General features: G+C 38.0%; 1 protein-coding gene and 1 long non-coding RNA gene across 11 annotated transcripts in view; both read left to right on the top strand.

The window, feature by feature from the left end:
* Positions 1-17,313, top strand: part of LOC309605611 — an 867,207-nt gene that overhangs the window by 451,000 nt on the left and 398,894 nt on the right. The window lies entirely within an intron of this gene.
* Positions 1-17,313, top strand: part of SDCCAG8 (SHH signaling and ciliogenesis regulator SDCCAG8) — a 272,072-nt gene that overhangs the window by 185,833 nt on the left and 68,926 nt on the right. For 9 of the 10 annotated variants that reach the window (XM_082340482.1, XM_082340479.1, XM_082340481.1 and 6 more), the window contains one exon: positions 4,710-4,841. In XM_082340482.1, the coding sequence (XP_082196608.1) occupies positions 4,710-4,841 (132 nt within the window). Of the gene's footprint in view, positions 1-4,709; positions 4,842-5,450; positions 5,485-17,313 lie in introns of those variants that run through there. The other variant, XM_082340484.1, reaches the window with a different exon arrangement.

The raw sequence follows: 17,313 nt of genomic DNA, 5'->3' as shown, positions 1-17,313 counted from the left end.
AAGTAAAGAACACATACCCGGTTGAACTATTTTTTTTCCCTGGCATGTTTAGATGATGTTAGTTTGGGATGCTACAAAAATTATATTCTACAAGAAGAAACTGATATTGGCCTCTGCTAATTATTACCGAAAGTTGAATGAGACTCTAAAAGAGTAAAAAATTAAGGGGTCATGTTTTTTCCTTAAAAAGCAATTATCAATGTAATCCTAATTATCGTAGTAAAATATTATACTTCATGAAAATGTAATTACGCAGTATAACTGGTATATAAAAATGCAGTGAGAAGTTCATGCTTCTGTAAAGGCAGAAATTACCTAAATTTTCTGTGAAAATGGATTAGAATCAATTTTCTTTTTATATGACACTAGGACAATCACGCCACAAATGTAATCTCAAGCTAACATAGAAGCTCGTAAGTTTACTCTTTGAACTTTGCAAACTGCTAGTTCTTTCAATATATCATGGACTCTAGACAGATAAAAGATGATGTCCATGTACATATACCAAATTTTTATTGAACATTGGAAGTTGGTAGGCAAATTACTATTGTAAACAAAGAAAAGCATACACATAAAATATGCAAAGCAGAAAAGTACTGTAGCAATAAAATACCTGATAGTAATATGTACTTTACAATTAACATTTATATTTTTGAAATTCTGTATATAAGATATCCTCAATATAGGGCATTTGGATATAAATGCAAAGAAGAATTAAGGAAAAAAATTTCCTGTAACATTACCATCCGGCTAACTATAACTATCGTTAACTTTTGACATGTTTCTTTTCAGTCATTTTCCATGTGTAGGTAAATGTGTATGTTACCATGCATTTATATTGTGAGTGATATACATATGTGTGTATATATATATATGTATATATATATATATACACACACATACAGTTTTACATCCTGCTTTTTTTACTTAATATTATCTGATGAACACTTTTCTACATCAGTAAATACTCGGGAAACATAATTTTAATTGAATCATTTGTATGAATAATAATTCATCAGAATTTTAAACTCTTTTTAAATATAATGGATAATATAATAATAATTTTGTACATAAATCGGAATTTTTTCATGATTTTCTTAGTTGAGATGTCTAAAAGGGGATTGCTGGTCCAAAGACTAGGAACCCTGTTAAGGCTGTTAATGTGTATGACTTTGCTCAAGTAGTGCACTAAATTCTGCTCAGTATATACATGTACATACCAGTTTGTGACAAAAAGAAGTGAGAGGTTTTTCAAAAAAGGAGTGAGGGGCCATGTTGCACAGTGGGTGGGACAACCCCTTTAGAGTTGGACAGACCAGTGTTTGTGTCTGGGCTTGGCTAATCACCATTTAGGTGACCTTAGGCGAATTATTAAACCTCATATTTACCTCCCAGAGAAAAGGGAATAAACACTTACCTTGTAGGGTTAATTGAGACCATAATGTAAAGGATGAATTCCACTACCTGGTGTAGTGTAGGCATACAGTAAATGTTTTATTAGGCATTTCTTTGAATAATAGGGAAATTGAATGTTTTATAAATGTTTATTGATCATTTATGTTTCTTCCTCTGTGAGTATTTTTCATATCCCTTGTACTTTTTTAATTGGAATTTTGATGAAGAGTGGGGATAGCAGTTTATTATATAATGCTTCTAATATTCATTTGTCTCATTTTTTACATACCCCTTTTTTTTAATTTTGAAAAATTTGTTCCCAGTTCTTTTTGTTTCTTAAGAATTTTTTCAAAATCAAGGTGACTTTATTTTTTGTTTTAAATATTACAATACATGTCCATTGTAAAAATTCAGAAAATACAGAAAAGGAAAAAAAATTTTTTTTATATTTCTAATCTGGACACCAAGAGATCATCAATATTAATATGTGGTATACATGTCAAAATATTTTTTATTTTATAAAATAGAATTACCTTATGCTGATTTTTTCTTTTAAGTTTTTTATTTATTTATTTATTTATTTATTTATGGCTGTGTTGGGTCTTTGTTTCTGTGCGAGGGCTTTCTCTAGTTGTGACAAGCGGGGGCCACTCTTCATCGCGATGCGCGGGCCTCTCACTATCGCGGCCTCTCTTGTTGCGGAGCACGGGCTCCAGACGCGTAGGCTCAGTAATTGTGGCTCACGGGCCCAGCTGCTCCGCAGCATGTGGGTTCTTCCCAGACCAGGGCTCGAACCCGTGTCCCCTGCATTGGCAGGCAGATTCTCAACCACTGCGCCACCAGGGAAGCCCTCTATGCTGATTTTTAGTATTTTCCTTTTTTACAAATATGTCATATTTTTAGGTCAATATATAACACCAATAAATAGCCATATTATCAGAATAGCATCTTGATATTTCTTTTTTTAAGTAATGTAACTAATCATCTGTTGATACATTTCTGGGTTAAGTTTTCATATATTGGGTTGCAGAGCAAGGTTGTTTCTAGAAACAGTGCTACAAGGAACATGCTCATGAAAACATATGATTTTGTTGTGTGTAAAAGCTTTTTATTCTTATATTGTAAAATCTGTGTTTCCTTCGTGACTTTTAAAAAGTGACTTGTTTTTCTGGGAAAGTACCTGAGAAGAGATAAATATTCTTATGCATTTTTTTCTAATCTGGTTTAAGGATATTTTTGGTCCTTTTGGAATTTTAGTGCATAGTGCATATTGTGATAGGAAATACTAATCGTGGAAGAATACTAAATTAAAAATTTCATATAACTGCTCCTGAATTCTTTTATATTGTATGTGATTTTGAAAGGATAGACATAGTCATTATTTACTTATTTAGACTATTTCAAATATAAGTAAATTCTTATTAGAAGAAGTAAATATAGATTGAGTGCTTAATCTGAGCTTGAAAATGAGATAATCCATGCCCTTGTGTGTAATCTGTAATCTAGCAAGAAGGATGAGGCACAGAGCACAATTCACAGGCATAAATTATAAGCTAATGTATGTGTAGAAGCTAGAGGTAGTTTCAAAAAATGTGCTGACATACTGAGAACTGCAAGTATTAATCAGAGCAAGCTTCCTTCGAGATGAAACTTGAACCAAGGTGAAAACAAAATGAGGAATGAGGTGAACTAAAAGCGAGCGATTGCTTCATGCCATGTGAAGCAGCTTGGTCCTTGGGATAAATTCCCTGAGCAAATCCAAATCTTTTCTAGGAAAAAAAAAAATGGCTATGTCACCTAATGGAGGAATCCTTTCTTTGGAGGGAAATAATTTTACATCAAGCATCTCACATAAACTTCAAGAAACAAACCAACTGTTAACTACTCGTATTTTAATGTGCAAGAGTTTTAAACTTTCAGTTCTAACCTATGAGGCAGTAGAGTATGAGGAGATGGTGGAGTAAGGAGTAATGTTTAATTAAGTCAAGGACAAAGTACAATTTTTCTTGGACAGATGTCTTTCTTAGCTTCAAATTTTGAGCCTTGAAATGGCCATCCAAGACACTGAAGAAGTAACGTTATTTCCTGACAAACATCAATCATCACCAAAGTAGATAGATATCTGTAATCCCAAATGAAATAATGTGAAGACAGAAAGAAAATTGGGGGAATGGTACCTCACTTAGCAAATGGAGGAAAGTGAGTCTTAAATGTCTGCAGACAGGGATACTTGTATGTGAAGCAAGCTGATCTGCTCTCAGGATCCCAAAAAGACTTGGAAGGCAGGAGTGGAATATAGGACTGAAACCAAAGTTGACAGTTCTACCCCCACCCCATGCAGCCAGGTGACCATCCCTCCTCCACCCAGAAAACTAGGAGCTTCCTCTCTGAAGAGATTAAACCAGCAGGCACTGGTGAAAATAGCTGCACTGAAATTAGAATAGAGGAATTAATTAAAAGTTTACATTCTGAAAGGTGAGTACACCACCCCTCTATTTCCAACCAGCTCCTAGACCACTGATGGTTAGGGTTGTACACAACAAGCAGGAAACTGGAGAATCCTTCTTTTGAGAAACAGAATGGCCACAGGGGAAAGAATTACAGATACTGATAATATTGGGAATCTCCCATCAGAAAAGATGGCTTGCCACTCAATCATTCTACACTAAAGTCCACATGTTTAGGGAAAATAAATGTACACAAATGCATGTGTAATCATAATATACTCCTTAGACAACAAGGACCAATATTTATGTAATTGTTATGACATAAAACTAATACTGATTTAACTACAAACTGAAATATTAGTAATTACATTGACACGCTGGAGGTGGAGTCAGGGGGCAGAGAACCACCATTTTTTAAAACTATATGATTTTAATCATGTACCATTAAATTAGCTATGTTAATTAAAAGAAACAACTCTCTGTCAGAAATTAGGCCTGAGGTTGTTCCTGTAACAGCATGGTAGCTGGCCTGTAATAGATACTCAGTAAATATTTGGTAAACTAATAGCTGTCTTTTTAAAACTGGGATTTGATTATTATCATTTTTGTCTTGTTCTTTGAAAAAACTATCTCTGTTGAAGTTGTTATTCCTTTATCTGTCTATCACTTGAGTTCCTGCAGTGTGTATATCCTTCTACTAGACATTCTGTAATTTCTGAAATATTTTATTTTACATAAAATAATTTTTATTGACACTGTTATGTTTAAGTACAGAGTTCAAGAAAATGATAAGGTTATACACTAAAAACATGCTCTTGGTAATAAGAACCTTTAACATCTGTCACTTCTGTGTTTATACCTGTCTAGATCTGAAATAGCTCAGCTCAGTCAAGAAAAAAGGTATACATATGACAAACTGGAAAAGTTACAGAGAAGAAATGATGAATTGGAGGAACAGTGTGTCCAGCATGGGAGACTACATGAGATAATGAAGCAAAGGTAATAAAGACTTAATAATCAACTGATGTGCCACATATTGAATGTGTTTGGTTCAAAAACAGAATGGGAATTGCTGTGGAATAAATAGAATTCATGGTTACTATGGTACTCAAGGAACATGCTTAAAATCTAATATTTCTATATATTTATGCTTTCTCAATTTAGGTTGTTCTTACAATACACAGAGAGGAGAGCACTTTCCCTCTTTACTATTCTCTAAAGACACAGAAGTAGATTTAATAAAGAACATTGTAGGAAAACCATCTACCTTTAAGGTGCAAGCTGGTAATGTAATATGCAGGAATTTCAAAACTTCTCTTCTAGAAATTAGGTTTTGTATGTATTTTTGTAAGATAAAGCATGTAAGGCCTAAGAAGGTTAAATATATTGCTAGAGTCAGAATTTGACTCCAGACCCTTTGGTTCTTCCTAGTGGTGTACTTTGAGCAAGTTACTTAACCTCTCTGAGCATCAGTTTCTTCATCTATATATTGGAGCTAACAATAGCCACTTTGCAGTTTGATATAAAGATCAAATATTATATATGTAAAGCACCTGGCTCATAATAGCCACGTACTAAATGGAATCAATATTTACTCTCTTTTTCTAGATGGAGAAGCTCAAGCTGAGAGATACTAATGTATTTGCTCAAAGTGCCATATTGAGTAAGTTGGTAGAGTTCAAACTTGAATCATGATCTTTTGATTCCAAATTTCTTTGCTTTTTTGTGCAGTATTTTTTTGTGTGTGAAAAACACAGTCCCTTATTATTTACTATAAATGTGTCATTCCTAATTTCTATACAGTGATGAAAATACCCAGGAAAAAAAATCTCAGCAATCACATACATAACAGCAGTTAACCTTCCAGTGGAGATAGTTTTCTTGGCATCCATCTCCCCATTTCTATCCCATTCCCCAGACACCGCAGGCCTACTCTTGTTTCAAAATCAATTGTTCATATAACTGAGGGGAAAAGAAAATATTTAAATACTCCTTTTATCATTATTTTTTAATTTAAAGTAAACATAGAGTCCCTTGGCAGGGGGAGGAGGAATGTTTATAAATTTGATCACTTGCTCTATTGAAGAGAAGAAAGGTAGTCAGAAAATGATACCATAATATTAAAATATGAGTATACTTATAAAGTATTAATCATTCATTTATTTTCTAAGCCAGAGATCAGCAAACTATTTCTGTAAAGGACCAGAGAGTGAAATATTTTAGGCTTCCTGGGCCACGAGTAGTCTCTGTCATGTAGTGTTTGTTTTGTTTTTGCTTTTTCTTACAACCCTTTAAAAAGACAAAAACCATTCTTAGCTAGAAGGCCAACAGAATGAGTGAAAAGATTTGGACCTTGGGCTATAATTTGCTCCTGTACTATGCAACCAACTCATCTTTCTAATATTTCTTTTCTTACATCTGTATATTGTTTTAGAGTTCACAAAATTCACCTCACGCATGTTTTCTTACCTGAAACAAACCTGGGAAGTAGTTGTTATTATCATCTTCCTTTCCAGGTGGAGAACTAAGGCTCAGAAAGATAAAGTTGCCAACTGAAGGTCAGATAGTAAATTAATCGTTCATTCAACAAATATTTATTGATTGCTACCATGTGTCATGTTCTCCACCACATGCTGGGAATAAAATAGCAAAGTAAATATAATTCCTAGTCTAATGGAGTTTACAGCCTTATAGGGAAGATAGATATTGACAAGAGGATTTCACAAATATTTAATTAATTGCAGTAATGATTAGTTATATGAAAGCGAAATATACTTTGTGGTATAAGCACATTTAATAAGGTGACTTACCCTGATCAGAAAAAGTTTCCATGAAAAAATGACACTTGAAATGAATCTGTGAGCGGCAATATAGGGATTACTAGTCCTAGGGCAGGAGCTGGCAAATTGTACCCCAGCCCAAGCCCATTTTGTATGGCTCAGGAACATAGTCATGCTCATTTGTTTACATGTCATCTGTGGCTCCTTTCACCCTACAATGTCAGAGTTGAGTAGGTGAGTCAGAGACTGACCTATTGGCTCACAAAGCCTAAACTATTTACTATCTCGCCCTCTCCTAAAAAAGTTTGCCAGCTCCTCTTCTAGAGAAAAGAAAACTGTAAATTGAAGGTCCTGAGGTAGGACTTTTAAAGAAGGAAAGAAACTGTGTTTAACATGAAGAATAATGGAAAGAATAGCATGTGATGAGGTTGGAGAGGCAGGTGAGGGCTGGATAAAGACAAGGCCTTTAAGTTTTTATTGTAGACCTTTCACTTCATCCTTTTACTAAAAGGAAGATATTAAAAGATTTTTTTTAAAACACAGGAGAATTATGTGATCAAATTTGCATTTTAAAAATAACATTCCAGCTCCAGAGTAGATAATGGATTGGAGCAGAGCCATGGTGTTTACACAAGACCAGTTAGGGAGCTACTAGAGCGGTTAGTCAAGTGATGATGATGGCTTAGATTGAACTGATAATAATGATGCTAGAAGTAAACAGATTGGTGAAATATATAGGAGGTGAAATCAACAGGACTTAATGACTGATTGGCTATGTTGGGTAGGGAAGAGGGCATATCCATATTTATGACATGAGCAATACATACATAGTGGTAGTACTTAGTGGAATAGAAAATACACAAAATAAGCAGGTCTGTGGTCGAGATGGCCTGGGTTTGGGATAAGACCAAGTGTTAGGTTTCGACCCTGTTGAATTTAATGTTCAAGAGCATTGTACAAATGGGTATGTTGAATAAGCATGTGGACACAGGAGACTAAGCTCAGGAGTCCCTGGGCTGGAGATAGAAATCCCCACTGGCTTACAGAGGATATTTGAAACCTTGGGAGTAAATGAGGTCACCTAGAGAAATAAAGTGAGAAGGAAGATGGGCTTACTGAATCCTAAAGAACATCAAACGTTTTAAAGGTAAGGTAACGTGAGAAATAAGTAGAAACTTGAAAGGCTTGTTATCATGCATGCCTACAGATGGAAATACTTCAGGAAAGAGGAGGTGATCTACCAGATGATGCTGAGTGATTAAATAAGAGTGAAAAGTATCCATTGGACTTAGTGACATGGACAACACTGGTTATGTTAACAAAAATATTTGTACTGGAAGAGCGGGTACAGAAATCATATAATATGGATTGAAAACTTAGTGTGAGTTGAAAAATTGAAATAGCAAATTTAAACCACTTTTTCATAAGATTTGGGTGCACAGAAAAGAGGGAAGCCAGAGAAAGCAAGAGACAGACCAACCAACTGGTGGTGAAAAAGAGAATTTTTTGAGTTGCAGTAGATGTGAATTTATTAAATTCTGATTGTCAAGATTATTAAAGTGATAAAGTCAGGAAAGTTTACATTTTCCAGCTGGTAGTTTGGAACCCCTGGTGTCCAGAAAGGCAGACCAGGGAATTCAGGCTAAAGATAGCAATGGTATTTCTTTCTAGTTATATTTTAAAATAAGTATTGATTCATATATTTCTCCCTAGAAAGTAGAACCACGTGAGAACTCCACAGTGTATACAGAGGGAGCAAGCCCTAGAGCTAGTAGAAATGGACTGAACGCACTCATGTGTTCTCATGTGATTGAGTATTATGTCACCAACCCCCAGAAATCCTGGTGGTTTTTTTGGTTATACACTTTCACATTTTAAAAAATTTCTTATGGTAGTGTATTGTTTAAATTATATACATAAAAACCATTGAATGGGGACTTCCCTGGTGGCGCATTGGTTAAGAATCTGCCTGCCAATGCAGGAGACACGGGTTTGATCCCTGGTCCGGGAAGATCCCACATGCTGTGAAGCAACTAAGCTCATGCGCCACAACTACTGAGCCTGCACTCTAGAGCCCATGAGCACTGAGCCCGTGTACCACAACTACTGAAGCCCGTGTGCCTAGAGCCCGTGCTCCACAACAAGAGAAGCCCATGCACCGCAACGAAGAGTAGCCCTGGCTCACCGCAACTAGAGGAAAGCCCACGTACAGCAACAAAGACCCAACACAGCCACAAAAAAAAAAAAAAAAGATAATAATAATAAATAAATAAATAATTTTAAAAACCATTGAATGATGACATGAAGCTGCTGATTGAAATGTAACAAACTAACTATCAGTTTAGAATTGGTAATTCTTTTATAAACTACCTCACAATGATCTTTACCAAATCTGTAAGCTGTATTTTTCTAATAGAAAATTTATTCCTTGAAAACTAGTGTTAAAAATAAGAAATTTTATTCCTTGAAAACTAGTGTTAAAAATAAGAAGTAAAGTATTGATTTTTATCTAATTCAACATTAAATTCTGGAGGACTATTCATTATTTTCCAAGAAGTGCTTGAAGAAACAAAATATTGGCAAATAGAATCCAACAGCATTTAAAAAGAATTACACACCACAGTTGAGTAGGATTTATTCTAAGTATGCAAGGCTGGTTCAGTATTTGAAAATTAAATGTAATCTATCACATCAATACGCTAAAAAAGAAAAATCACATGATCACATTAATAGATGCAGAAAAAGCTTTTGACAAAATCCAAACACATTTATGATTTTAAAAAACTCTCAGTAAACTAGAAATAGAGGGGAACTTTCTCAACTTGATAAAGAATATCTTTAAAAAAAAACCCTACAGCTAACATTATACTTAATGGTGAGAAATTCAAAGCTTTCCCCATTGATCAGGTGTAAGTCAAGGATATTCCCTTTTACCCATCCTTTTCAACATCATACTGGAAGTAATGCAATAAAACAAGAAATGGAAATAAAAGGTATAAAGACTGGGAGGGAAGAGAAAAAAAAACCTTTCTTGATTGCAAGATGACCTGATCATCTATGTAGAAAATCTGAAAGAAATGACAAAAAATTCTTGGAACTAAAAAGCAATTATGGCAAGGTGGCAAGGTACAAGGTTAATATCTGAAAGTTATTTGCTTTCCTATATACCAGCAATGAACAAGTGGAATTTGAAATTAAAAACACAATACCATTTACATTAGCCCCCCTAAAATGAAAAGTTTTGGTATAAATCTAACAAATTATGTACAAGATCTAGATGAGGAAAACTATAAAACTCTGATGAATGAAATTAAAGAAGAACTAATAATTAGAGAGATATTCAGGTTAATGGATAAGAAGACTCAGTTTCAAAGGAGGTCAAGAGGGTGGAGGAGTAGGAGGACGTGGAGTTCACCTCTCCCTACAAATGCATCAAGAATAGATCTACAAATGGAACAGTTCTCACAGAGCACTGGCTGAACATTGGCAGAGGACCTTGGACACCAAAAAGGACAAGAAAGATCCCCCATAACCAGGTAGGATGAAAGAAAGAAGAAGGGGGAAAGAAGAGGAGAGGAAGCAGGATGGGAACGGCAGCCCTGGGGTGGAGCTTGAGGAGAGGAGAGGTTCCTGCATCTGAGGACGCCCCCTCACTGGTGGGTAGATCAGTTGGGACAGAAAGGGAGCTTCGGGGCTATCGGAAGAGAGTGCAGCAACTGTTCTGTGGCAGGCAGGACAGAGTGAGACCTACACGGATGGTTCGTGCCACAGCCCTGTGTGCCCCAGCTGTAGACGTGTCCCCGGTGAGGATGGGGGCTGCGTGCTGGAATGTGGGGTTTGGAGAGCAAAGCTGGGTAGAGGACTGCTGTTGGCTATAAGGAGACAGCCTGAGGGGATGGGGGTGAGGACACTGCAACCAGGAATGCCTGTGGAGGAAACCCAGACTGCCATAGAAGCAAAGCGATGTGTAAGGGGCAGAGCTGCCATTGCAGGCTCTCTCCCCATGTGCCACCCCTTCCTCCCTGGGCACTATGAAGGGCCCCTGCTGGGGCCAGCCCTCTTGAGCCAGCAGCCGGGTGCAAGGAGGGGCCCCTGCCAGGGCTAGCCTCTTGTTCAGGGGGCTGGGCACTAGGAGGGGCCCCCACCAGGGCCGGTTCTATCACGCTGGCAGCCAGGCACTAGGGGGACCCCTCTGGGGCCTACTCTCTCCTGCCTGTGGCTGGGTGCTAGGAGGCCCCCCTGCCCCCCAAGGGCCGGCTCTCCTGTGCCCACAATGGCTGGCTCCCTCACTTGCCTTGTCACCACCAGGGCCAGCTTCCCCACGTGCCTCATCAACAATAGGGCTGGCTCGCCCACGCCTGTGGCTGGGTATTAGGAAGGGCCCCCATTGGGACCGACTCTCTTGTGCCTGCGGCCGCCAGCTCCCCCTCATGCCTGTTGCTGCCAGGGCTCCTGTGACCCCAACCACCGTGCTGCCGCCACAACCCCCCCTTGCCGGAGTGGACTCCTGTGCTCCAGGGCAGCCTTGAGAGCAGACTCCTATGGGTGGCCCACAAGCAGAGGTGGGGCTGAAACCACAACTGAGCCCTAGGGGCCATGCAACTAAGAAAGAAAAGCTGAAACCTCTCCACACAGCTGTGCAAACCATGAATTGACAATGCTGCGACTGGCTTTGTAAACTCAGTGCCTACAGAACATCTGAATGAACAGCCAGTGCTCCTGCAACCAAGATGGGCCTAGCTTTAGCAGCTGTAGATTTTGTCGGCACATACGCATGGGGGTTGGGCCAGACTAGAGTCAGAGCTGCCCCCATAGCACCCACAGTAGGTCCAATCCATGATTACTACAATCCTGGGACCTGACTTAAGTGGATCTATGCTGGTGGCCTGGTGAAAACAACATCTGAGAGACACGAGGGCCAACTGCCGGCATACCCACAGTTAAGGTGGGGCCTAGAGCAGTGCCAACAACAGTGTAAAAGAGCTCGCACAACAGGTGAAAAGTGACATAACAGAGCACAGCCACAGGTGAACAGGTCCAGAGGAGGAATACTCAGAGGCTTCCCTCCCAGTGGGAGTACTCCAATCCTACTACCTCACACCACAGATCAGAAACACAGCTAAGAAACAGATCTGAGGGCCTCTACTCCAACAACTAGGGAGCAGACCCCATGTCTGACAGGGTGGTGACAACCACAGAGCAAAGGGGAGGCCCTGCTCAATATCCAGTGCTGGCTCTGTTCACCACAACATCAGTCACACCTCCTATAAAGGGGATAACGGCCAGCATACACTGATTAAGGGGTGGCAAACATCTATACTAAAAACAACCCTCGCACCAAAAAATATTAAACCCATGCAGGCTACATAGGGACATTCCCACATAAAATAGCCCTCCAAGACAGTCTGAGGGTCTGGAATTGGGTAGAAGAACCCCCAGACCATTTAGCCATGAAGGCCAGCAGGGTTTGAGTGCAGGAACTCCATAGGGCTGGGAGAAACAGAGACTAAACGCTTGGATGGCACACACAAGGTCTCACATGCACTGGGACCCGGCACAAAGCAGTACCTCAATAGCAACCTGGGCTACACCTACCTAGGGGTCTTAGAGGGTGTCCTGGGGAGGTGAAGGTCGACTATCACTCACCACGAGGGCAAGAACACTGGTAGCAGAAGCCCCAGGGAATATTGATTGGAGTGAGATCTTCCGGAGGTCCATATTTTGGCACCAAGACCCAGCCGCACCCAACAACCTGTGGCTCCAAAGCTGGAAAACCTCAGGCCAAACAACCACCAAGATAGGAATACAGCCCCACCCATCAGAAGACAGGCTGCCTAAAGTCCTACTGAGCTCACATCCACCTCAAAACACACCCCTTGACGTGGCCCTGCCCATCAGAGGGACAAGACCCAGCTGCACCCACGAGAGGGCAGGCACCAGTCCCTTCCACCAGGAAGGCTGCACAAGCCCCTGGACCAAACTCACCCACCAGGGAGCAGACACCAGAAGCAAGAGAACTACAGTCCTGCAGCCTGTGGAAAGGACACCACAAACACAGAAAGTTAGACAAAATGAGATGACAGAGAAATATGTTACAAAAGAAGGAACAAGATAAAAACCCACAAGAACAACTAAATGAAGAGGAGATAGGCAATCTACCTGAAAAAGAATTCAGAGTAATGATAGTAAAGATGATCCAAAATCTTGGAAAAAGAGTGGAGGGATAGATCAAGAAGATACAAGAAATGTTTAACAAGGAGCTAGAAGATTTAAAGTACAAACAAACAGATGAACAGTACAATAACTGAAATGAAAAATGCAGTAGAAGGAATCCATAGCAGAATAACTGAGGCAGAAGAACGAATAAGTGAGGTGGAAGACATAGTGGTGGAAATCACTGCCACAGAACAGAATAAAGAAAAAGGAACGAAAAGAAATGAGGACAGTCTCAGAGATCTCCGGGATAATAATAAACACACCAACATTCTCATTACAGGGGTACCAGAAGGAGAAGAGAAAGAGAAAGAGCCTGAGAAAATAATTGAAGATATTTTAGCCAGAAACTTCCCTAACATGAGAAAGGAAACACTCACTCTAAGTCCAGGAAGCACAGAGAATCCCACACTGGATGAACCCAAGGAGGAACATGCCAAGACACATATTAATCAAACTGGCAAAAATTAAAGACAAAGAAAAAGTGTTAAAAGCAACAAGGGAAAAGCAACAAATAACATATGAGGGAATCCTGATTATTATTATCAGCGGATTTTTCAGCAGAAACTCTGCTTGATATATTTCAAGTGATGAAAGGGAAAAACCTACAACCAAGAATACTCTACCCAGCAAGGCTCTCATTCAGATTCGATGGAGAAAACCAAAGCTTTACAGACAAGCAAAAACTAAGAGAATTCAGCACCATGAAATCAGCTTTACAACAAATGCTAAAGGAACTTTCGTAGGCGGGAAAGAGACTAGCAAATTAAAACAACCTTGTACATATATAGACTGCTAAATTAAAACCTCATGGGAATAGCAAACCCAAAAACTACAATAGATACACAAACAAGAAAGAAAAAGCAACCCAAACACAACACTAAGGATGATCATCAAACCACAAGAGAAGGCAACAAAAGAGTAAGGGAAGAAAAAATAAAATCCAAAAAGTTAAGAAAATGGCAGTAGGAATATACATATTGATAATTACCTTAAATGCAAATGGATTAAATGCTCCATCCAAAAGACATAGACTGGCTGAATGGATATGCTGTCTACAGAGACCCACTTCAGACCTAGGGACACATACAGACTGAAAGTGAAGAGATGGAAAAAGATATTCCATGCAAATGGAAATCAAAAGAAAGCTGAAGTAGCAATACTCATATCAGACAAAATAGACTTTAAAATAAAGACTGTTATAAGAGATAAGGAAGGACAGTACATAATGATCAAGGGATCAATCCAAGAAGGTACAAAAATTGTAAATTATATGCACCAAACGTAGGAGCACCTAAATTTATCAGCCAAATGCTAACATCCATCAAAGGGGAAATTGACAATAACGCAATAATAGTTGGGGATTTTAACACCCCACTTACACCAATGGACAGATCATCCAGACAGAAAATTAATAAGGAAACACAAGCCTTAAATGGCACATTAGACCAGATAGACTTAACTGATATCTATAGGACATTCCATCTGAAAGCAGCAGAATACACTTTCTTCTCAAGTACACCCAGAACATTCTCTAGGATAGATCACATCTTGGGCCAAAAATCAAGCCTCTGTAAATTTAAGAAAATTGAAATCATATCAAGCATCTTTTCCAACTACAGACTATGAGATTAGAAATCAATTACAGGAAAAAAACTGTAAAAAACACAAACACATGGAGACTAAATAATATGTTACTAAATAACCAAAGGATCACTGAAGAAATCAAAGAGGAAATCAAAAAATACCTAGAGACAAATGACAATAAAAACACCACAATCCAAAACCTCTGGGATGCAGCAAAAGCAGTTCTAAGAGGGAAGTTTACAGCAATACAATCTTACCTCAGGAAACAAGAAAAATCTCAAGTAAACAACCTAACCTTACACCTAAAGCAACTAGAGATAGAAAAACAAACAAAACCTAAAGTTAGTAGAAGAAATCATAAAGATCACAGCAGAAATAAATGAAACAGAGGTGAAGAAAACAATAGCAAAGATGGATGAAACTAAGAGTTGGTTCTTTGAGAAGATAAACAAAATTGATAACTCTTTAGCCAGACTCATAAAGAAAAAAAGGGAGAGGACTCAAATCAATAAAATTAGAAATGAAAAAGGATCAGTTACAATGGACACAACAGAAATACAAAGGATCATAAGAGACTACTACAAGCAACTATATGCCAATAAAATGGACAACCAAGAAGAAATGGACAAATTCCTAGAAAGGTATAACCTTCCAAGACTGAACAAGGAAGAAATAGAAAATATGAACAGAACAATCACATGTACTGAAATTGAAACTGATTAAAAATCTTCCAACAAACAAAAGTCCAGATGGCTTCACAGGTGAATTCTATCAAACGTTTAGAGAAGAGTTAACACCTATCCTTCTCAAACTCTTCCCAAAAATTGCAGAGGGAGGAACACTCCCAAGCTCATTCTACAAGGCCACCATCACCATGATACCAAAACCAGAAAAAGATATCACAAAAAAAGAAAATTACAGGCCAATATCATTGATAAATATAGATGTAAAAATCCTCAACAAAATACTAGCAAACCGAATCCCACAACACATTAAAAGGATCATACACCATGATCAAGTGGAATTTATCCCAGGGATGCAAGGATTTTTCAATATCTGCAAATCAATCAATGTGATACACCACATTAACAAACTGAAGAATAAAAACCATATGATCATCTCAATAGATGCAGAAAAAGCTTTTGACAAAATTCAACACCCATTTATGATAAAAACTCTCCAGAAGTTCTTATCATAGGGCATAGAGGGCATAGAGGGAACCTACCTCAACATAATAAAGGCCATATACGACAAACCCACAGCAAACATCATTCTCGACAGTGAAAAATTGAAAGCATTTCCTCTAAGATCAGGAAGAAGACAAGGATGTCCACTCTAGCCATTTTCATTCAACATAGTTTTGGAAGTCCTAGCCATGGCAATCAGAGAAGAAAAAGAGATAAAAGGAATTCAAATTGGAAAAGAAGTAAAACTGTCACTGTTTGCAGATGACATGATACATAGAAAATCCTAAATATGCTACTAGAAAACTATTAGAGCTCATCAATGAATTTGGTAAATTTGCAGGATACAAAATAAATACACAGAAATCTCTTGCATTCCTATACACTAACAATGAAAGATCAGAAAGAGAAATTAAGGAAACAATCCCATTTACCATCACATCAAGAAGAATAAAATACCTAAGTATAAACCTACCTAAGGAGGCAAAAGACCTGTACTCAGAAAAGTATAAGATACTGATGAAAGAAATCAAAGATGACACAAACAGATGGAGAGCCATACCTTGTTCTTGGATTGGAAGAATCAATATTGTCAAAATGACTATACTACCCAAAGTAATCTACAGATTCAATGCAATCCCTATCAAATTACCCATAGCATTTTTCACAATCAGAACAGAAAATTGTACAATTTGTATGGAAACACAAAAGACCCTGTATAGCCAAGGCAATCTTGAGAAAGAAAAACAGAGCTGGAGAAATCAGACTCCTTGACTTCAGACTATACTACAAAGTTACAGTCATCAAACACTATGGTACTGGCACAAAAAAAACAGAAATATAGATCAATGGAAAAGGATAGAAAGTCTAGAGATAAACCCACATGCCTATGGTCACCTAATCTATGACAAAGGAGGCAAGAATATACAATGGAGAAAAGACAGTCTCTTCAGTATGTGGCGCTGGGAAAATTGGACAGCTACCTGCAAAGAATGAAATTAAAATGCTACCTAACACCGTACACAAAAATAAACTCAAAAATGGATTAAAGATCTAAATGTAGGACCGGATACTATAAAACTCTTAGAGGAAAATATAGGCAGAACACTCTCTGACATAAATCACAGCAAGATCTTTTTTGATCCACCTCCTAGAGTAATGGAAATAAAAACAAAAATAAACAAATGGAACCTAATTAAACTTAAAAGCTTTTGCACAGCAAAGGAAACCATAAACAAAACAAAAAGACAACCCACAGAGTGGGAGAAAGTATTTGCAAATGAAGCAACCAACAAGGGATTAATCTCCAAAATATACAAACAGCTTCTGCAGCTCTATATCAAAAAAACAAACAACACAACCCAAAAAATGGGGAGAAGATCTAAATAGACATTTCTCCAAAGAAGACATACAGATGGCCAAGAGGCACATGAAAAGATGCTCAGCATCACTAATTATTAGAGAAATGCAAATCAAAACTACAGTGAGGTATCAGCTCACACCAGTTAGAAAGACCATCATCAAAAAATCTACAAATAATAAATGCTGGAGAGGGTGTGGAGAAAAGGGAACCTTCCTATACTCTTGGTGGGAATGTAAATTGATACAGCCACTATGGAGAAAAGCATGGAGATTCATTAAAAAACTAAAAATAGAGCTACCATATGATCCACCAATTCCACTCCTGGGCATATATCCAGTGAAAAC

This window comes from Balaenoptera borealis, assembly GCF_965194805.1.
Source record: "Balaenoptera borealis genome assembly, chromosome: 1".
Lineage (NCBI taxonomy): Eukaryota > Metazoa > Chordata > Mammalia > Artiodactyla > Balaenopteridae > Balaenoptera > Balaenoptera borealis.
Note: the sequence above shows the minus strand (reverse complement) of the source record. Positions and strands in the feature narration are given on the sequence as shown.